Source organism: Crocodylus porosus, unplaced genomic scaffold (genome assembly GCF_001723895.1).
Source record: "Crocodylus porosus isolate Cpor-Errol unplaced genomic scaffold, CroPor_comp1, whole genome shotgun sequence".
In the NCBI taxonomy this organism is placed as follows: Eukaryota; Metazoa; Chordata; order Crocodylia; family Crocodylidae; genus Crocodylus; species Crocodylus porosus.
In genome coordinates, this window is record NW_017728913.1 from 20,278,769 (window position 1) to 20,301,075 (window position 22,307).

Genomic DNA, 22,307 nt, shown 5'->3' on the forward strand with positions numbered 1-22,307 from the left:
CGTGCCAGAGGCTGGGCTATGATGCTCGCCAGCTCCTTGAGTACCCTGGGGTGTAGATTGTCAGGGCCAGCTGACTTGAAGGTATCCAACCTCTCAAGATGTTCCTTTACAAGGTCAGCATTGATGGAGGGTAAGGAATCTCCCTCACCCGGACCTCCCTGTCCTGTAGCGGGCATGGCCATCCCATGGGACTGATGAAAGACTGATGCAAAGTACCCATTTAATAGGTTGGCTTTTTCCTGGGTGTCAGTTGTCCCATTTCGTTTAGCAGGGGTCCAGTGTTGCCCTTGCTTTTCCTCTGGCACCCCACATATCTGAAAAAGGACTTTTTATTGTTCTTGATGCTTGAAGCTAGTTGGAGTTCAGTTGCGGCCTTGGCTTTCCGGGTTCGCTCCCTGCAGGACCAGACCAACGCAGAATATTCCTCCTTGGAGGTGAATCTCATCCTCCATCCTTTGTAGGCCTTTCTTTTTAGCCTCAGGAGATCTGCTAGATCCCTGGAGAGCCAGGGGGGCTGCTGTGCCCTCTTCCTGCCTTTCCTCTGAGATGGAATAGACTCAGCTTGTGCATTGAGGATCACTCCCTTGTGGAGCAACCACTCTTCCTGAACTCCCCCCTCCGGGGTCGTGGTCCCTTAGGGCCTCACTGACAAGCCTCCTGAGCTTGTTAATGTCGGCTTTCCTGAAGTCAAGGACTTCAGTGTTGCTGACTGACTTGCCAGCTTTATGGCGGATGGTGAAGGTGATCAGCTCTTGGTCGCTGTCACCCAGCTTCCCATTGATCACTATGGTAATTAAGGTGAGCCAAATTCTTTATGGTGAGCCAACTAGACTTGGGCTCTTTCGGTCTCTGAGGCCCCTGCCACACCTGGCCACATGTTAAAGCAAATAATGGCATCATAAAACAAGGAATAAGCCACAGTTATTCTATAAATATGTACAAGCACTTTGTGGTTGATTCCTATCATGCCATTAATTGAACTTGTGTCCAGGTATGCCGCTTTGGCTGGGAGCCCAGATCAACTGATGGGGCTCCCAGCTGTGGGAATTCATGATCCTGGCCTCCAGTGGCAATAAGATGTGATGGGATCTGATGCTAATTCCTAGATTTAAGCCTCCTGCCATTCACATGTGACATCACTGGGTGGATTGCACATCAGATCCCATTCTGCCTTTACCTTCATATCTGTCAGGGACCTTATTAAATGGCATTTTGGGGGCTCTTTTTAAAATTCTTGCCCGTTTTTCTGGATGCTAGAAACTTATTTAGCATTTTGCTATCTGACTCACCAAACTGTAGAGGCAATATCAATTCCTCGTCCTGTTTAAACAACCATGGTCATGTTTGCCCCAGCATTGCAATGGGAACTCTTGTTGAGCTGTCTATTATGATATTCCTTGTTTCTAAATAAGTAACTATGTGTTTGGCTATATTAAATCAGAGCATTGAAATGGGTCTAAGGCTAACACCTATAGTAACCCAGAGCAATCTGTAATCTGTAGGAGTGCTGTTGTGCTCATCATTATTTACTACGCTGCTGATCTCTGCTTTTTCTGCACATTTTATCAGCTATGATTTTATATTTACTTGCATGTCATTGATGAAATGTTAAACAGCATCAAGTCTAATGTCATCAATCTCTTCAGAACCTACCTGCAAACATCCCTATTCAATGTTTTTTCCCCACTGAAGGCTACTTTCATTTCTCAGTTAGTTCTTAATACATTTAAAGTATCCTTTCTTGATATTGTGAATTTCAGCTTATTGTGAAGGACAGGGACTACCTGTTTAGCTTAGCTTGGGTAATAACTAGAGCAGAGGGAGATGCAATTAAGAATGTTTTCTGACAAAATTCAATAAGCCTAATAGGGGAGGAAAGAGTTTTATAGGTCTAAGGTGGTAGAAAATTTTTCTTAGTTTCTTTACTTTTCATTCCATCCAGGATGAGCACACACCAACTGCAGAAACTTCCTCAGCCTGGCAAAGGGTTTTTAAACCCAGAAGGTTGCTTAAATATTTTTATTGCAATATTTAAGTTAGTTGAATAAAAGATATCAGATTGACCCAAAAAACTTTGTCTGCCTTTTTTCCCTTACGACATTTAAAATAAAATTGGGAAAAAAGAAAGATTATTCTCTTAGAGGGATAAATTACATGAATCAAGAGGCCCTATAATTCCTGTGGACTCAGTTTTGCCCCACTACTTGCAGCAAGGAGCAATTACTCAGATGAGTAGCCTCCCAACCCTTTTGTGAGTAAATGCAGCTTGGTGTGAGTAAAGAAGTCATGCTCCTTCATCCAGTAAATGATGTATATTAAGATCATTAGCTATCTTCATTATTTATTGATGTGCTGTTATATTGAAAAGCTTGACATTTGGTGTCCACAATCCATTTTGGGTCAACCGGAGCACTTTCTATATTCATCAGCAGCGCTCTTATGGGGCTGACTTAAAATGGAATCAGAAGGCAGGGTAGGTAGATATATAGAGTGCAAACTTCTGCCAACCCAAGTTCACTTCATCAGATGCTGTGAAAGGATGTGCAGAAAACAGAATATAAGGAGAGAGAAAATAGAAAATGAAAGACTAAGGGAGGAGGGGGGTGGTTGGGAGGGAGGAGAGAGTGCGGAGGGCAGCAGAGCTAGGAGAGAAAAGCAAATGAGCAGTAAATCCATGGAGTACCATAGGTGTCACAAAAGAGAAAATATGGATCAGTATTTTTTCAAAGTTATATAACTTTCAAACATCAGGAACACAGCTGCTTTGAGTGACAGGAAAAGCTTAGTTTGCATGGTTAGTACAGGGCCTCATCATCAGCAAAAAGACTGTCTGGGATACCGTTCAAGAACATGGAAACCCAGAAATATTCTGTGGCTTCAAGCCCACAGACACTTATCTTTACTCATGCAAGTAGTTTCAATACTGTAATTTGTAAAGTGCTTGAGGAAAGTGTTTGTAAGAATGGAGCCAAGGTTATTTTGGTTCCATTTTGGTGTGTCACAGAGGATAAAAACTGAACTCCATGACAGATGCGTATCTCCTTGGCTGAATTTCTCTGGGGAGAGCTTTAAACTTAAGCAAAGGTTTATAACCAAATTGAAGATCCTTAGGTTTGGTGCAATATAATGGCTCTGAGATGCCCCCTGAACAGGGCTGCAGACTGTCTAAGGGGTCTGCAAAAGATGACTATGATCAGTCAAAAGTATGTGAGTATCCATACTTGGGATTCAAAGGGCTCCTCACATCCATTCAAAACTTTTTAGGGGTCCACAAATGAAAAAAGGTTGAAAGCCACTGGGCTAGAGTGAAGAGCCACCTGTCTCTTCAGGGATCTTACTTTCCATCAGCTCTGTTTTATTTCAGAGGCCATATCTACTAATCCTATTCTACTGCCCCCATTTTTCACCCTCCCCAGAATAAATGTCTCTTAAAAGTCAAAAGTCTTTCTTTCTTTCTTTCTTTCTTTCTTTCTGCATGTGTATGTGTGCATGCATGCATGTGCATGTGTGGGTGTGTATGCATATATGTGTATGTGTCTATGCATGTATATAAATGTGTATGCATATGTGTGTATGTATATATATCTATATTCTATATATATATATATAAAGGGCTTAGTCTCTCCTGTCTGTGTGTTTGTCTGTCCCTAATGCTCTTGGGGTGTAGGGCTCTGGGTGGGGTGAGGCAGGGCAGGTCTCCAGCCAATGCCGCTTGCAGGGAGAATTGCCCATCAAAAATGATGGCATGGATGGAGGGGTGGTGGCCCAGCGCGGGATGCAGAGCCCAGCGGGGAGGAAAACGATGGTGATGACAGAGGGGTTGGGGGGTGGATGTGCAATTACCCCCCCTTGCTCCTTGGAGGTAGCGGTGCATCTCCTCTCTGTCCCTCATTCGTGATGGGCAATTCTCTAGTATTTATATATAGATCTAGATATATAGATAGATATCTCTGGATAGCTCTACCTATAGAGCGATATCTAGGTATCTATATAAATATATTTACAGATGTTAGATAAATTATGTATGTATGTGCATGTGTTATAATGCAGGCCCTATTGTGCCTGCCCATTATCATGGCTACACCCGCACAGCAGGGTAGAGGAGGGCGAAGCCTCCGCCACCTGCCCCCTCCCCCCGTGTCTCCGCAGCCCCCGGCAGCGCGGGGCGGGAGCGGTGCCGTAAGCGGCGCGCACGCTTGGTGCGGCGCCTCCTTCCCGCCCGCAGTGGTACGGCCTGCCTCTCCCCTCGGTGCTGCGGAGTAGTGCAGCCCGCCCTGCAGACTCTCCTCCCTGCATGGCTCGGGCATAGTCCGAGCCGGCGAAGGTGCGAGCGGAGGGCGGAGAGCGGAGAGCCGGCGGCGGCAGGTGCGGGATGGCGGCGGGCCGGGCGGCCGCGCTGCTGGCGCTGTGCGGGGCGCTGGGCGCCTGCGGGCTGCGGGGCTGCGCGGCGGCGGAGCCGGAGGGCGCGGGGGGGGGGGGCGGCAGGGGGGGGGGGGGGCGGGGGGCGGCGGGCCGGGCGGCCGCGCTGCTGGCGCTGTGCGGGGCGCTGGGCGCCTGCGGGCTGCGGGGCTGCGCGGCGGAGGAGCCGGAGGGCGCAGCCGGGGCGAGCCGGCGGCGGCGGCTGAGCGCGGAGGACGGCATCTCCTTCGAGTACCACCGCTTCCCGGAGCTGCGCGAGGCGCTGGTGGCCGTGTGGCTGCAGTGCCCCTCCATCAGCCGCATCTACACCGTGGGCCACAGCTTCGAGAACCGCGCGCTGCTGGTCATCGAGATCTCCGACAACCCCGGCGAGCACGAGCCCGGTAATGCCCGGCGCCGGGCGGGGAGGGGGCGGGGGACGGACGGGACCTGCTCCCGCGCACTGCGCGTGGTTTGGGGACGCACACTACGTGTGTGTTTTCGACATATATGTAATGTGGGGGTATACATATGCGTGTGTATGTATTTTATATGTGTGTGTGCATGTGTCTATATGTGTGTGTGCAAGTGTGTGTGTGTGTATGTATATATGGTGTGTCTATATGTGTGTATGTATATATGGGGGGGGGGTGTATGTATGTATGTGTATATATATGTGTATGTATGTATGTACGTACCCACCCAGCCACCCGCATAGATGTACTTTATTTTCCTTCCATGATGAATGAATTCTATAAGTCTACATTTTTCAGTTTACAATATATGTAGTGTGTGTATGTATGTGTGTGTAGTATATGTGGGTGGGTGTGTCTGTGAATATATAACTATATATACACACACATACACACCCCGTGCCCTGCAAACACACACACGCTATGCCCGCACGCGCGCGTGCGCGCACACACACACACATATATATAGTACATGTGTGGATATATGTGCACGTGTGTGTTTGTTCGCATGTGCACGTATAGGTTTGTGTGTGCGCTCGTGTGCATGCGTGCAAGTATATGTGTGTGTGCGTGTATGTATGTGTGCATGTGTATGTATTATGTGTGTGTATGTGCGCATGTATGTGTGTGCATGTATGTATATGTATATGAACATGTGTGCACAGGTGTACATAAATGTAAAAATCAGAATCCACCCATGAAGCATGCTAGTGTCCAGGAGAGTCTTAAAAGCACATTTGGTTCCAGGGTATAATTTAGCAGTTGTACCAATTATTTGGGGGGGTGAAGAAATGAACTCTGCTTATGAAATGAAATGTTACTGCCTATACTAGCCCCTATGATGTGGTTAAAGCTCAAGTGAGTGGAGCTGACCTGCGGGGCGAGCTGCTTTTATATGTGCAGGCAACACTGTTTTAGGCTGAAGATATTAACCTGTTACTGCCTGTAATATGCCATTTCATATAGTTAAAGCTCAAGGGAGTGTAGCTGACGTAAAAGCAGCCTACTTTACAGGTGCAGACAGCATCTTCTAACTAATTTGGATTTACTCATTTGCATACACTTTTATTTTTAAACATTATTTGAAAGGCCTTGTGTTGAGAGGCGCCTGAATCTGAGACCTGATGCAAAGCCCTTGAAGCAAGATAAGAAGCTTTTTATTAGCTTCAGTAGGTTACAGATGAGGCTAACGTGAGCACTCATTTCAGTGGGTGCCAGGCATTGCTCAGGATCAGGTCCTCCATGACTTGGGGTTTACTTTTAATGGTCTTTTTGAACCTCAGGGTATTGCATTTTCCTGCTTTGCATTCTGGGGAATTACATTGCTGGTGACACGTTGCAGCTACTAAAATCCATTAAAAATACAGCAACGTAGGATAGCTGGTATGAAGACAAAAGGCAAAATAAAGAAGAAAATATGCGGTAATATTAACATAATTTTGGAATGAAAGTAAAATACTGAAATGGGAATATAAATATAAAGTGGTATATGTTTTAGTTCTGGTGCTGTGGCGATATTGACAGTGAGTATGATGTTTAAAAAAAGGGTAAGTGACATTTCATTATTACATAGGTTGTGGCTGTGTTGGTCTAAGGGCAGACAAGGATCTTGGGGTAAATCAGGTACATTTAAATCATTTACATCAGAGATGTACAGCACTTGGGTAAATCTGATGTATCTGAAACATTTCATTATTATGCACTAACGTGCAGGTGTCATTGTACACCTATGAGAGTTACTGTTGAGGCACTTTTTAGGAGTTTTAAACTTTCCTTCTGTTTGTGCCAAAGAGGAAGAAAAAGGCTATTTCACATGTGGTGGCATGAGGCAATATGATTTTGCAATTAGGTCTGAGCCTCTTCCATTGAACTCAGAGGGATTTGCCACTAACATCAGAGAAAATAGGATCCGGCTTAAATCAAAAAATCAAATTCTGTTCTGTCTGGTAACAACAATGATGACAATAATAATAGTGGACCATGGAAAGGAAACATTCCTAGGGTTAATTCTGGAGGAAATGGCTGCGGTGAATGTTGAGGGTGCTCAGCATCTCCTTGCGTAGGCCCTTATTTTTATTAAAAATGTAAGGAATGGTTGTTTACTACACCATCATTTCTGACTCATAGCTATCCTCAGAGAAATACAAGGTATCACAAATGACTGTTTTCTCCTAAAGTTTAAACAGGATTGAAACCCAGGTGAATTAATTGTGTGGAAAAAGCTTTAATATAGTCGCAGAAGGTTCTGGGCGCCTCTTGAAGGGGGCTTTGCTCTGTCAGCTTCCGTTACCTTCAGTTCACTCAAGAGACATCTTGGGCCTGGTTATATGAGGGGACTAAGGAGCTGATCCTAAACCCACTGACATTATTGCAGATGCTGTTAGTGATTTCAGTGGGTTTTGGATCAGGACCTTGCTTCCCAATGGCTATAGCAACAGGTATATTAGAATATGCTCTATCATCTCTGTAGGAAAAGAAGCTGAGTCCTGTATCAACCCTGTCAGAAATAAGGCTCATGCTTCAACTCCTTATTTTACTTGTTCTCATCAGCAGTCCCCACATACTGGTAATTCTTTCAGAGGAAGGGAGTACTTGCATGAAAAAGGATTATTCACATTATTGTAGTTTCTGGGCTTGCTTGATTTACTGAAACCGTCATTTAATGATAGACAATTTACAGATTTTTGTGGCAGGCCAAGGAGTGGTGACCCACCCTATTCCTACAAAAAAAAATCCTGACTCACTGGATTTCTTTCAAAAAAAAAAAAAGAAAGAAAAAACAGTGGCCAGTGGATTAGTGATCTGCAGAAAGCTGATAATCATAGAGCCTTGCTAAGAAAGCAAGACTGAGATTTGAATTATCCAGTCAATTGTTGACCAATGCAAACATTTTGTATTTGACTGCACATTTTGGGAAGTTCACAGTTCTTACAGAAACACCGCTTATACCCTGGAGCTGCAAAAGTATCATTTAAAAAAAGTTTTTCTACATAGGTTTTTAATGAGTTTGAAAGAATAAAGAAGCAAAATGCACCGTTATTGATTTACTGTGTGCAGCTGAACTGGCAAGCTGATTATAATCAAGTGTATTCTTTGCCTTTGACCTTGGATACACAAAGGTTTGCACTGATGTAATCGGTCTTTACACTGGCAAGAAAAGACATTGATACATATCACCCAGCCATACACCAGTGTAACTGACGTGTTTCTACTGTAGAATGATCCTGCCATAAATCAGAAGTAAAACTAGATTAATAAAGGAAAATAAAGTAAGCCCATGGATATTCTGGGGTTTCTATTTGTAATAGGCAAGAAGGCTATTGCCTATTCCCATGCCACCTAAGGGTGAGATGCTAGAATAACACTTACTGTGAGTAACTATTCCTCCTAGCTCCTTGTTTCTCTTCCCTGATTACAGTAAAAATTACACCAGTGTACAAAGCTTGTGCAAATGACAAAGGTGTAAGTGTGTCCAGGTTCTTGTCAGCATCTATACATATGCACACACTGCAGCATCATGAACATAGCATTTATTACAGATGTATCATGGTAAGCGCCCAGATCCATATGAATCCACAAGCACATGTATTGGCATATGCTTTTAAGGAAACTATTCATGAAAAGAAACAGTTTAATCTAGGCACAATATAAGAAAGCACGTACAAGAAATGGAAATGATATTTATACAAGCATATATCAAATTACACATGCAGCTGGAATGATTCCTTAAGGATTAATCTTTTGCTAGGATAAATATAACTTAGGAGGGAATTTTTTAGAACCCATAATATTACATTAGAGAGAGGAATGGCTATGTAGAAGTGAGTCTTTTTTTTGCATAAAGTGTAAAAAGTATCTTGGCAAATCTTTGAAACACAGATTATTCATTTAGAAAACCAGAATGGCCTTTTCTGAGCTGTTCCCATACATCTGCTTAACGTCAAAGGTGGGAGAATGCCAGAAGTGTCTGAGCATACATTAAGTATTAGCACATTATGCTGCCTTTGTGCAAACGTGAGTATGGTACAATTAGAAGAAAATGAGAGTGAAACTTTCCCCTACATTTCTCTGGTGATTTGAGACCATGAGACTGGATTCTGATTCAAATTATTTAAAAATACCATTTGTGGTGACCATTTTTCTTGATTAGTACAGAATTTGATTGGGAAAACTGATCTCACTGGCAGAAAAAGGAGTGGTTGGGCAAACAGAAGTAAAACCAAGAGATGAAGACAGTTCAGGAAGCAGTTTAGGTAGACAAGAATGTCCTTGTTCATAACATCAAATCCACTGGCAGGCTCAAGAAAGGTGAGAGAGAGGAAGAGCCAGATTCAGGCAAGACAAATTCTCTGACTATACCTAGCAGAATATTTGTATTGCTGTTAAGTCAAACCCAGGCTGGGAATGATCAGGGACACTGAAGAGAGGGGGTTAGGTGAGAAACATAATTTTCTCCAGGTTGCTGCTGAAAATGGTAACATTGACGTGAGACAATTGATGGTGAGGTCAGTTGAAAGAACACAGAGTCTCGGGTGGGGGTTAGTAATGTAGTAGTTTTGAAAGTATGGGAGAGAAATATAAGCTGAAAATAAACAGATGATTATTTCTATGGTGGAGAAAATGCGACCCCACTAAAATCAATGGCAAACTCCCATTGAGTTAAAAACGGCTAGGTTTTCACCCAAAGAATCTTGCCTTCTTAGTAAAACAGGTTGGGATATTCAGGTGAAATGTACTGTACTGTAAAAAACAGCTTTGGTTGACAGATTAAAGGGAAGACGCTGAAGGAAAGGTATTATATTGCTTTTTTTCTAATAGCTATGTGCATTTTCTCCACTTTGTGTATAAAGAAATAATTTTGATTATTATTTCAAGAATTGTTTTTGCTTAAGTTCATTTGCAGTATACTAGAAGGGAGCATGCCTCTGTAGCCCTGGAAGGGAGGACCTCTGGTCCCTGCTAATAAGATTTTTACTATTTTTTTTAACCAATGACTCTCTAATGTTAAATGCATAGCAAGTCCAGGGAGTAACTGAAATGGAGTATGCCTGCATAGCATAGTGATTATAACATTACCCTGAAATAGGGGATACTTGGGTTCTGATACATTTTGCTCCTGCTTGCTTGCTTTCTCCAACTTTAATGCAGTGGATGGAAAGTATAGCTTAGTGATAGGCACTCTTCTGGGAAAGGTGGCATGAAGGTCAAATTCCTTTAGTCTCAGGAAGGCCTATGACCTTGGTCTGCGCAAGCGTTACACCTTTTTAAGGCCAAAAGTGGGCATGCACCTGTTACACTGTCATTTTTTAAAACAAATTCAGTGCTTCCAGTGTGAGTTAGTTTTGAAAGTATGTCTAATGGATCAGGTCCCTCTAGGTTTTAAGCATCTCCTCAGCACCAAAGTCAGTTGTAATGCAACTTAGGTTCCCAGGTGTTCAAAATGGCACACTTCTGGGTGCACACAGAAGCCAAAACAGAATTACATATGAAGCTTTGGAATCCAAATTGAAGGCACCAAGCAAATGCACAGGACTGCATATTTATGTGCCTAAAAACTGCCCAACTTGTATTTTGGCACCTCTGAGACTAAACTGGATCACAACCCAGGAGTCTAAATTTATACACTATTTTTTTTTGTCATTCCTGGCCTACATAACCAAACCCAGTGGTGATGCCATAATTATTCGCTCCTGCAAACTTGTAGGTACATTTTTAGTTCAAACTGGACAAAAATTAGGTTTACAGTATCTGCTAAGGAACAGGATAAATGAAGTTACTGGAAACCAAGGAAGAAGGCCCCTCCTGCTGCTGTTGATGTTATCAGACAGTTATATTACATGGTTGTGACATAGTTCCATAGATGTAAGGTCAGAAGGGACCTATTAGATCATCGAGTCCAATCCCCTGCCCCAGGCAGGAAAGAGTGCTGGCATCAAATTATCTCAGCCAGGTGTCTGTCCAATCTCCTGTTAAATACCTCCAGGGAAGGGGACAGCACCACGTCCCTTTGGAATCTTAGTCCATATTTTGGCAGCCCTCACCGTAAATAATTTTTTCTTGATGTCCAGTCTTAATTTGCTCTCTTTCAGTTTATTTCTAGTTACCTGGACAGGTGCCCTAGTAAACATCGTATCCCCTATTTCTTGCTGACCCCTGCTCATGAATTTCTTGGTGGTCACGAGATCACCTCTCAGCCTCTGCTTGCGGAGGTTGAAGAGGTTCAGGTCTCCCAATCGGTCCACATAGGGTTTTTTCCGTAGGCTTTTAAACAGACGAGTGGCCTTCCTCTGAACCCTCTCCAGGCCATCCACATCCCTCGTGAAGCACGGTGCACAAAACTGGATGCAGTACTCCAGCTGTAGCCTGACCAATGTCGCACAGAGAGGGAGGATCATCTCCCCAGACCTGCTTGTGATGCACCTACTTATTCAAGAAAGGATGCGGTTAGCTTTACTTATTACTTCATCACACTGGTGACTCATGTTCATTTTGGAGTTGATTATGACTCCGAGATCCCTTTCCGCAGTTGTGCTACTTAGATTGGTCCCTCCCAGGCTATAGGAGTGTTGATGTTTTTTCCTCCCCAGGTGCAACACATGACACTTATCCTTGTTAAACTGCATCCTATTCTGTTCCACCCAGTTCCCCAGCCTGTCCAAATCAGCCTGGATTCGCTCCCTGCCCTCTAGTTTGTTTACCTGCCCCCATAGTTTGGTGTCATCAACAAATGTGGACAGGGTGCTTTCTACTCCCTCATCCAAGTCACTAATGAAGATATTGAATAGTATCGATGCCAGGATAGAACTTGGGGGACACTGTTGCCTACATTTCTCCAGGTAAAAATGGACCTGTCTACCACCACTCTCTGGGTGCATCCCATAAGCCAATTTTTTACCCACCAGACTGTGTAATAATCTACATTGCAACTCTTTAGTTTATTTATAAGAATTGGGTGCGACACTGTCAAAATCCTTTTTAAAATCTAAGTAAATAACATCTACCTCTATTCCTTCATCCAAGTATTTTGTGACCCAGTTGTAAAATGAAACCAGGTTAGTCAGGCAGGATCTGCCTGTTATGAACCTATGCTGATTACTCCTTAGCATTATTTTACCCACTGGTCCCCCACAAATGTGATTCTCAACAATTTTCTCCAAAGTCTTGCCAAGGATAGAGGTGAGGCTAACAGGCCTGTAGTTACCTGGTTCCTCCTTCAACCCCTTCTTGAAAATAGGGACCACACTGGCCCTTTTCCAATCCTCTGGGATTGTCCTGAGCCCCACAAGTGCTCAAACAGTTGTGCCAGTGGATCTGCTATGACTCCAGCTAATTCCCTAAGTACCCTAGGATGAAGATCATCAGAGCCTGTTGACTTAAATACATTCAGCTCCTCCAGGTGCCCCTTCACTAGGTCAGCATGAACAGTTGGTGGGTTGGTATTTATCCTGGGCTTACCTAAAGTCCCAATGGGATGTGTATTTGTATTCATGTCCAGGAACACGGAAGCAAAGAAATCATTTAGAAGCTCCGCTTTGGCCAGCCTATCTGTTACAAGTTGCCCTAGTCTATCATGAAGGGGCTCTAAATTACCCTGCACTTTCTGTTTGCTTCCAATGTACTTAAAGAATGACTTTTTGTTATCCTTACCTTTTGCTGCCAGCCTAAGCTCCATTTCCGCTTTGGCTGTCCTCACTGTTCCCCTGCAAGCTCGAGCCAAGCAAGTATACTTCTCCCTGGTGGCTGCCCCCTGCTTCCACAGCCTGTATAAAGCCTACATCAGGCACAAAAACTTTATTTTGTCCTATCATTTTGTAAAATCAATTGACTCCTAAATTAATTGGAAAAATGGCCTGTTAGAATTTGTGCATAACGGCTCACTTGATAATGCGTTAAAATCATTTAATAAGTTTAAATGATTCCATGCACGTATGTTAAAAAATGGTAATAAGTTTTATCTTACAAAAACAAATATCTTTGTGGGAGGACAGAATGACCTGTAGTGCCATGTGTGGGCAAGATCCCATGCTGCATCTTCTGAGCGATGCGGCACAGGAGGCAAAACACAGAAGCAGTGAGGGAAAGATAGTTTTATACCACCCTTGTACCATCTGTGCTGTAAAGGGGTTGAAATGCCCCCAAGCATAAATCAGAGCAACCTAAAGGCTGCTCTGACTTATGGCATCTTCTAGGCTGCCTACAGGCTGCATTGCCATGCTACAAACAAGCATTTCTTGCTTAAACTTCTCCCGTTCAGATCCCGTCCTGTTTTGTACCTAGTGGGCATGTCTAAATGTGTCCCTGCCTGTGCATTTGATACCGGGATGTAATTTAGTACTGACTTTAGTTTGATTAGTACTGTGCAGTCCTGGTGGCCCATGTGTTGTTTTTGACCCTACTGTGCAGTAGCAGCAGTACAATGGTTAGTGCCTGCTGATGCTACGTTGTTGTAGCTCATTACTACAGCGACATAGCATCTTGTGTGGATGGGCTCAGTGAGTACAAGCAGCAAAGAGCTACTTCCATTATCTTTATTCTGCTTTTATACCAAAGAAATTGTGGCCCATTTAACACACTAATGTGTGTATTAGAGTAGTGTCAGAGTAGACTATAGGGCATTTTTACATGTGCTCTCGACACGACACCAGGCAGTTTTAATTAGCGAGCCACACTAATTAAAAGCGCCCATGCATCACATCTGTCAGCAGGGCAGGGCATCCCCACAGTAAGAAAGTGGTGGTGGGGCACTTTGAACTAAAGCACATTGAATGTGTTTTATTTCAAAGTGCACGGCCGCCGTTTTCTCAGTGTGAAGACGTACAAGGCTTCCAGAGCGCATCAATTTACTAGCTCCAGCAGATGTGATTAATCAAGTCTGTTCCAATGTGCTGGATTTGCAACATGTCAGAACAGGCTCCCTGCATGTGTGTAAATGCCCTAGGAGTCAGGGAAAGAAACAGGTTGTAATACAGCCTGTGAATTTAATTCACACACCTGTTAAATTATTGTGTGATTGATCATAGGCTGCAATATCCACCATGTCTCACAGATGAAAGGTTGCTAATACACTAGAGATATCTATCTCTCTATAAAATATTGTATAGAGAAAGATGGCATCAGGTGACCTTAGCTACATTCTCTTTGTTACCATGATAGCATCAGAACATCAGTTGCTAATATTTGCAACTTTATTTACAGTTAATTGTATTTCACTGGGCATGTTTATACATGCTATTAATATGCTGTAAGCTTACTGCACAGTAAAATAAGGCACAGTAAGCTTTCCCTGGGAGCGCATCTACACTTGCTCCTGACAGGAGCAGTTCAGTACACGGCTACTTCTGCTGTGCCCGGCCACAGTACCTGAGGGGAACTCCAGGCTCCCTTGTGCTCCAGGGGACAGGGGGAGCTATCCTTTTCCTCAAAAAGCTGCCCTCGATGTGGGGCTGGGAGGCAGCTGCTCGGGAGTGGGATCATTTTCCAGCCCCATGCTCTGATCTGCCAATCAGGACACAGGGTTGGGAGGCAGCTGCTCAGGGGAAAAGACTGTTCCCTCACTCCCTGCTGCCTGTGCTGATGGGGAGCAATTTGTTCCTGGTCAGCTGTGTACATGTGTACTATTACACAGTAGCTACTGTGCAGTTAATCTACCTGTATCTACAGGTAGTAGCCAACTGCACAGTAGGCTAATTTACTGTGCAGCAAATGCTGCACATGTGTAGACAGTGATGTTTTACTGCACAATAGATTAGTCTACTGTGCTATAAAGTGTCTCATGTAGACACGCCCACTGTGCAGTATTTTTCCTCCTCTTTTTCCTTCTGTTCATCTAGATGTAGAAGTCCCATTTACTATTTGATAAGATCTATTTTAGTGAAGTACCTTTGAACCTAGACAGTAGAGAGGGGTTCATTTTATTGTACGTGTATTCATTTCAAGCAGACATCACTTTTTATTAATAGATAGTATTTAGTATTATTGTCTTACAAGAAGTAATGGAGGATATGGAGATGTACCTTAATATATGATATGAGGCTGAGTTTATACAAGTGGAAATTTGAGAAATTCATGAAAGTTATGGCCACAAACACACCAATGATGCTTCTGGAGCAGGTGAGCAGCTATAGGGTCACCGAGTTACACCGTAATTTCTTTGTAATTGCTTGTTCAGCTTCTCTCCTTGTGCAGTTCATCATTAGCAATCTTATTTGTACACATATGCCAGCTCGCCTCCCCCACAGTGACTCTGTTCTTTTTCCTGTTTGTAAATTGTGATGATTTTTTTTTACTTTGTTTCTACATAGGACCCAGTCTTTTCTTGTTCGTTCCTCCTTTCAATGAAAAATATTCTAAGGTAAATGTGTTTCTTATCCTAATGAAACTCTTTGAAAATATTGCCACTCACAAAAATATAACCCTTCTCATTCCTACTTAAAACCTAAGCCCAGGGCAGTAACATTAAACATTTTCTAGGGAAATGAAGCCCCGTGGAAGAAATTTGGGAAGGGCTAAGAACCTGTAGTTCCCAATGAAATCTGGGCTTTGGCCTAGGTAAATAAAGTGCTGGAAAATACAAAAGGGTGGATCATACCTAATGATCTTCATGCTTATGTGATTCTCTCTGGATATGGGAATGTCACATCTTCACCAGGATGGGGTAGGTACTGATGCAGTGAGTGCCTGTGGCACTGCCTTCAACTCTTCTGCTATGCCTTGGTCTTAAAAAAAGAAAAGAAGAGTCCAATGATGGCAAAAGTACCTCCATGGGTATGCTTTCATTGGGGTGGGTTCTTCTTGGGGCTCCTCCTCCCCTACACCCTGTCCACACACCAACCGCTGATATAAAGATGACAGCGGTCTGTCACTCTGACTGCTATGTTTGGTTGCCCGAAGGTCCAGGGCTGGATTTTTGATTACTATGAATCACAGCTCAGTCACCTCTGCCATGCTCTCTGGTCAATTCTGGGTTCAGGTGGGAGATTTTAGTTCAGCTCTCTCAAAAAGAGACTGATCTCCCTAGTTAGTGTAAATCAATGGCATGTCCTTCCTGGAGTGGAGCAGGCTTTAAAGTATAGTACAGTTAAATAGTTCATAGCCATTCAATCAGTTTTGTCAAAGTAACAGAGTTCTCATTCATTCATGACATCAGATGCATATCAGAGCATTATTAAGGCCCAGTACACAAAGTCCGGTCCCCTTGGCTGGGGTAATCCCCCCCCCGCCCGGACTCAGGCTTGGTTTCATGCAACAAATCATCCCAAAAGAAATAGGCACAGAAAAGCAAGTAAGCAACAAAAAAGAAGAAACAAAATTAACTAGTGGCAGCCCTTCTTCCAGACTCAAATCCTCAGGTTCTGGCAACTTACATAAGCTTCTGTGCACCCCCGGAACTGGAGAGAGCAAGTGCTGATAAATCGTTATGGCATTGTGGCATACCACTCTGTTGGAACCACGAAGACAGAGCAGACTATAACCTATGTCTTTACCTGTAGGTAAGTTAGGATTGCCTTCTGCCTTTACTGGGCTATGTTTGACCCTCCTCCACTATTGCTCCCAGGACTTTCCTGGGAGGGATTGACTGTCCCACCTGGTCCCAGTGCTACAGGGAAGCAGAAGTCTACTGCCTTCAAGGAAACCTTCTCCCTTTCCACAGGCCATTGCAGAGGACTCTGTGCAGGTTCAGAGAATTTATTGTCTGTGAAGAAGGTGACAAAGAATGGGTGTAGGCTAGGAATTAGGCTCACAGGGTTTAGTAAAATATCTTGTGACTGTATTAAGTGTAGAGTCCCAGAGACAGAAACTGGCTAGGAAAGTTCCTCAAGTCACTAGATGGTAACATCTGGTAAAGACATAGGTTATAGTGTGCTTGGATCTGAGGGGACAGAACTTCTGTTTTTTTCATGGAGAATGACCTTCTTGCAGCAGAGTAGTGCAGAATTCACTCCAGCAGGCGAAATGCAGAATTTACAGGTTCACACATGCATATTTTTACAGTCTCAATCTGGCCCATAAGAAATGCCTGTTGAGATTTAGTTATTCTAAGTGCTGCCAACTTTTTTGATGCATGGTACTTTACTTAAAGTGCCTGTTCCTGTAGACAGTTAACTATTTGAGGATCTTAGCTTTCATTTGGGAAGGGGGACAAAAAAACTAAGTTTTTAGTTCTGGTTCTGATGATGGGAAGGAAACACAATTGTGACCTGGGTCCTCTCAAAAGGTTCATAAATAAGTAAGGCACTCGTCTTGTATTTTTTTATTTTTTAACTCATGGTTTTTAAGGCTTTCTCTTGATTTTGGAGGTGGGAAGTGGCTAATTCATAATGTTTGAATGGTTTGTGGCTGGGAACAGTTTATTCCTACTTCTATGTAAGAAAGTTTTGGGAAGCCTCATGTTAATATTTATGCAGATTATTCAATAAAAAAGCTGTGTAAATTCAGTTCATTTGCATATCTTAACTTCAGCTTATAGTCAGCCCAGTTATGGTGAGCCAGGCATTTATGAAAATGGGATATGAAATAGCATAGCTTGTCCTGGATAGTGGAAGGGCCCTGTGAGTCTTTCCCTTTTGCTAGGGTTTTTCTTGTTGCCTTTGCTTTCCTGGTTGCTTTTCCCAGCTCAGATCCAGCTGAGAAAGGAGTTAGGTGAGAGAAAGATGGTTTCCGTATTGCTTACCTGCTAGGTACTACTTTTGTTGCTGGCAGCAGTCATTCTAATCTATTCCTGGAGCACCAGAAGGTGCCTGATATCTTAGCTGGTGCAGGAGAGTATGACAGGGCCATCACATGCATGGCTGATGCCACAAAAACTTACTGTCAGTGACAAAATAAGACGGGGAAGACACAGCTCTATAAGGGAGAAATAAGGTACTTTGAATATGAATACTCTTTTTAGGTAAGTTGGACTCTATCTTGAAATATTTTTCTATATGTCTTTGCTTTTATTTTTTTGTGTAAATAACGGTAGATAATGTCCAGGTATATTAAAGCATATTTTCCCCTCACTCCAAGAGTTGGTGTTCCTTATTCCTGGTGCAGTTTAGTGTTGTCCATCACCCATGTTTGCTGCCTGAATTCTCCAGATCAAGCTTGTTTAGCTCATTCCAGAACTTGGGCATGTGCTTGTGCATGGGGTGGTAGCTGGATGCTGTTGCTGCTTATTTTCATAGGGAGAATCTCAGGATGGTTAGGTTGGTGAAAGGGGGGCTGAAACAGCAGAGGGAAACTCAAAGTGTATGGTGGTGACTGCTGTTGGAAGGGTGCTGGAGCTGCATATTACTGTATATGACTTTTTAAATCCCTAGATACAGTCTGCTTCTGAAGAAAACAAATACAGTGGACAATAAGCTGAATATGAGCCAACAGTGTGCCCTTGTTGTGAAGAAGGCTAATGGCGTATTGGACTGCATTGGTAGGAGTGTTGCCAGCAGATCAAGGGAAGTGATTGTTCCTCTCTATTTGGCACTGATGAGGCCACATCTAGAGCACTGTGTCCAGTTTTGGGTCCCCTACTATAGAAAAGATGTGGACAAACTGGAGAGAGCCTAGTGGAGGGCAGTGAAACTGGTTAGAGAGCTGGGGAACTTGAGTTATGATGAGAAGTTGAGGGATCTGGGCTTATTTAGTCTGGAGAAGAGAAGACCAAGGTGGGATTTAATAGTTGTCAGCTACCTGAGGGATTGACTGTACTTCCTGGTGGCAGATAACAGAACAAGGAGCAATGATCTCAAGTTTCAGCAAGGGAAGGTTAGGTTAGATATTAGGAAAAACTTTCTCACTAGGAAGTAATAATAGGCACTGGAACAGGTTACCCAGAGAAGTTGTAGAATCTGTCCTTGGAGGTTTTTAAGACATGGGTAGACAAAACCTTGGCTGGGATGAGATTAATGTGAACTTCAGTGACATGCATTTTATAAAGTGTGATGAATTTGTAAGCTACCACAAGGCATACTAAAGGAAGCTGCTGGCCAATGGAGTTGTGAGTGCCACCCAAAAGTAATTTGGCTCTTGTGTTTATTTTTTTGGACAAGAAGCTTATAGTAAAAGAGCTTAATTCCTTTCAGCCAGGAGAATAATTTTTGGATCAATTTGTAATACTTAAAAAAGCATATAATAAAAATCCAGAGCCAGTACATGAAAGTCTGCTCCTCATTTTTCTTAGAGTATTTTTTCTGTGAAAAAGAAGTTTATGTGAAGTCAGGCTAAAAATGTGGCAATACCTGTATTACTAAGTAACATATTTTGGGTGAGGAAAGTATGCATTTTTTTTCCGGAATTTAATTAGAACAACTTTTGAGCCTTATATGGTCCTTTTTCTCTGGATTCATTATACTGTAAGTTCTTGACTCTCAGCACATACTGGGTCCTCATTCTAGACATGCCTTCAGTGACATAATTTTGGCCCTGGGTTTCTCTTTAAACAAAATGAGTATGTGCGTGGTACCAACAGACCTTTTACAAGTTGCTGCTACAGGAAGTGAAGTAATTTTCAAAATAAAATTTTAGCCAAAAGTATGTAGAATTAAAAAATAGAAATAGGAAGAAAGTGAATTAAGGTATGGATAAACAAATTCCAGTGAGCTACAAGGGGCCTAGGCTTACTATGTGCCAAAAGCTCTGTATATGGTTTGTGTCTTGTGTGCCTGCTCTCACCCTGGGGTAAGTGGAATGTTAAATCACAGCAGCATAGCTCAACTTCATTGAGGGATAAGTTGTCCTGTCTAGATTATTTTATCTATGCCTGCCTATATATGTGCTTGATGGTGTTCCACTCAGAACATTTTGGAGCAGACATGGTTCACTGAGTCTGCTCCGCGTTCTAATTAGAATGCTTTAGTGTCTCCACGGCATCACATGTATTGAACCCCTGCATATTTTAAAATGGCTGTGGGGTGCTTTATCTAAACCTTGTCAAATGAGGTTTAGATAAAGTATCCCATGGCCATTTTTAAACATGCAGGGGCTTAATACACATGACAGTGAAGCATTTAAATTAGAGCAGCTGTCTGGGAACCACTCTAATTAAAACCCCACCCCTGCCCCTGAGCACATGTATGGGCAGCCCTATGTTTGTCTAACCTGCTCTTAAAAACTTCCAAGGATAATGATTCCATAACCTCTTAAATTAATTTGTTCCAATACTTAACCACCTTTATACTTAGGAAGCTGGTCTAGTATCATACCTGAATTTTCCTTGTTGCAGTTGAAGACTATTACTACTTGTCCTGTCCTGTGATCGTAAAAAATAGTATATCACCATCTTATTTATAAGCACCCTTCTTGAAGTGAAGATTATTAACAAATCCCCTGTCAGTCTCCTCTTCTCCACATGCCCACGTAAAGACACTGTAGACTGGAAAAGCTAAAGGGCTCCAGAATGGTTCTGATGCCTGGTTCAGGATTTGAGATCATGCCCATGATCCACCATTTTAAGATATGTAATAATGGCAGGAACACTAGACTGCTGCCCTTGTTCCCATTTCTGCCATCAACTTGGGTGGGGAGGGCCAGATTAAGCGAACATGCCTAGGGCCCTGAGCTATGGGAAGGCCCCGGTTCTTCCCTCTGCAGCAGCAGTATGAATGGCCCTGTCCGCCTCCCTTCCCTTCCCCTCCCCTTGTCACGATGACAGCTGATTCCTAGCGGCAGCCCTGAGCCCCACTCCCTGTGGGCAGCAGCGCCAGGGTGAGGTGGGGGGATCTCGAGTGACCTGGGGCCATGAGTTTGTCTAGGGCCCACTAAAGGGTTAACCTGGTCCTGTGTGTGGCAAGCTTCTAATGCCCTGTGCTACTTTCTTGTACCTGTTTGGAGCCTGACAAATCTTCTCATGGCAGAGAACAACACGATATTTGTTGGACTAAGGAGAAATTGTAGCTTCAGTTTAGAGATATATGTATATAACTGAAAGATCAGAAGGGATTCCTGAATCAAAAAACCTATGGAAATGTGGTTCTAAGACCATAAGATTTCTTTTTAATTATTATTATTATTATTATTGAACAAGTGTCATTCAATCTTTTTTCAAGGCCAGATTAACTTTTATACTAGTCCAAGCAATAACTACTTTTTGGAAGTCATTCATATTGAATCAAGCATAAGAGTTTGTTTACCCAAAAATGAAAACATCCAGTATTGGCTGAGAGAATCATCATCTTCCATGGGAGTTATGCTAATGTGTAATTGTATGACAATGAATAAGAAACCATCCTATGACAGAGGTGGAGAACTGTTTTAAGGCTAGGTAGAAAATAACTTGTTTGGTCTGGTGAGTTATTTGTGCCTTTGGTCAAGATTGTTTGGTTCTCTTTGGCAGGCATGTCCTGGGAGGAATATGAATTGTATGACCAAATAGGTTGTTCAGTATCTAAGAGCAGTGGTTCTATAACTCACCAAGTATCAGCTTCCATAAAAGTAGAGATAAGATAACATGAATCAAATATAATTCAATAGGTTTACTCTGAAACATAAGATTAATGTTAAGAAAAATCATTAAAAGTACAAAATATTTTCAGTGTGAAGAACTTAATTTACTTTCCCATACCCTACATCCCATTAGAGATGGATAGGTACCAACCGTGAATTGCTGAGAGTTTCTTTCATGAAGCTTCTAGATAGAATGAATTTAATTAAAATGACATCCTCATAATGGAGAGGAAATGTACACAATGATCTCTACTGGATTTCTCAGAAAAGTATGAACTGCATGTTCCAGGCACATTTATCATTTGAAACAAGTATTGTAAACAACCTACAGGCAAACTGACAGGGAATTAACTGGTTTTGGTCAGCTCTAGTTTTTGGTTATAGGAAGTAGCTCTAGGAATATAAGTAAAATTCAAGTGAACTGAGATCCTCTATCTGCTACTCTATAAAGGCAAAGATCCTTTACTTCAGAAGGAATTTTATCTATGCGAGAAATACAGGATCAGGCCTTTTGAGGCAGACAAACACTAGTTAATGGTCTTAACTTTTTTTTTTCCAGAGCTGCTGAGGATTGCATACTTCAGTTAGGTCAATGGCGCTGCACTTCAGAACATGAAGCTAGGAGTGCAAATATCCTCATGACAAGTAAATGGACCTGTGTGCTTGACTTGTAGGTACCCCTTTGAGAACGTCCTTTTGAGAACATTAAAAAAGGAAGATTTGGAGTGCTACATTGATTTATGCAGTTTCTTCCAATTTTATATTAGATTTTTCATTTTTCCTACATAAGGAATACACAGTTCATGCCTTGTCAGAATAACACCTTCATTTTTCCATTGTTGGTAGATTCTACATATAGTATTGTTTGGATAGTGCTTTCCATAAAATAGGTTGTTGAGTTGGGTTTATTGTTCTCTGCTACAGAATTAGCAGAGAGAAATTGGACAGGAAGGCTGGGGTTGTCATTAAAGACATTTGGTTTTGTATACTGACTCTGCCACAGATGTCTTTATGGGTCTG

The 22,307-nt window shown here is 42.6% G+C and overlaps 1 protein-coding gene across 1 annotated transcript in view; it reads left to right on the forward strand.

The window, feature by feature from the left end:
- Window positions 1-4,504: 4,504 nt before the first annotated feature.
- The window catches only part of CPE (carboxypeptidase E), a gene marked incomplete at its 5' end in the record, with an annotated part of 95,531 nt that continues 77,728 nt past the window's right edge, over window positions 4,505-22,307 (forward strand). The window contains one exon of the mRNA XM_019534342.1: window positions 4,505-4,802. Within this exon, the coding sequence (XP_019389887.1) occupies window positions 4,505-4,802 (298 nt within the window). The remainder of the gene's footprint in view (window positions 4,803-22,307) is intronic.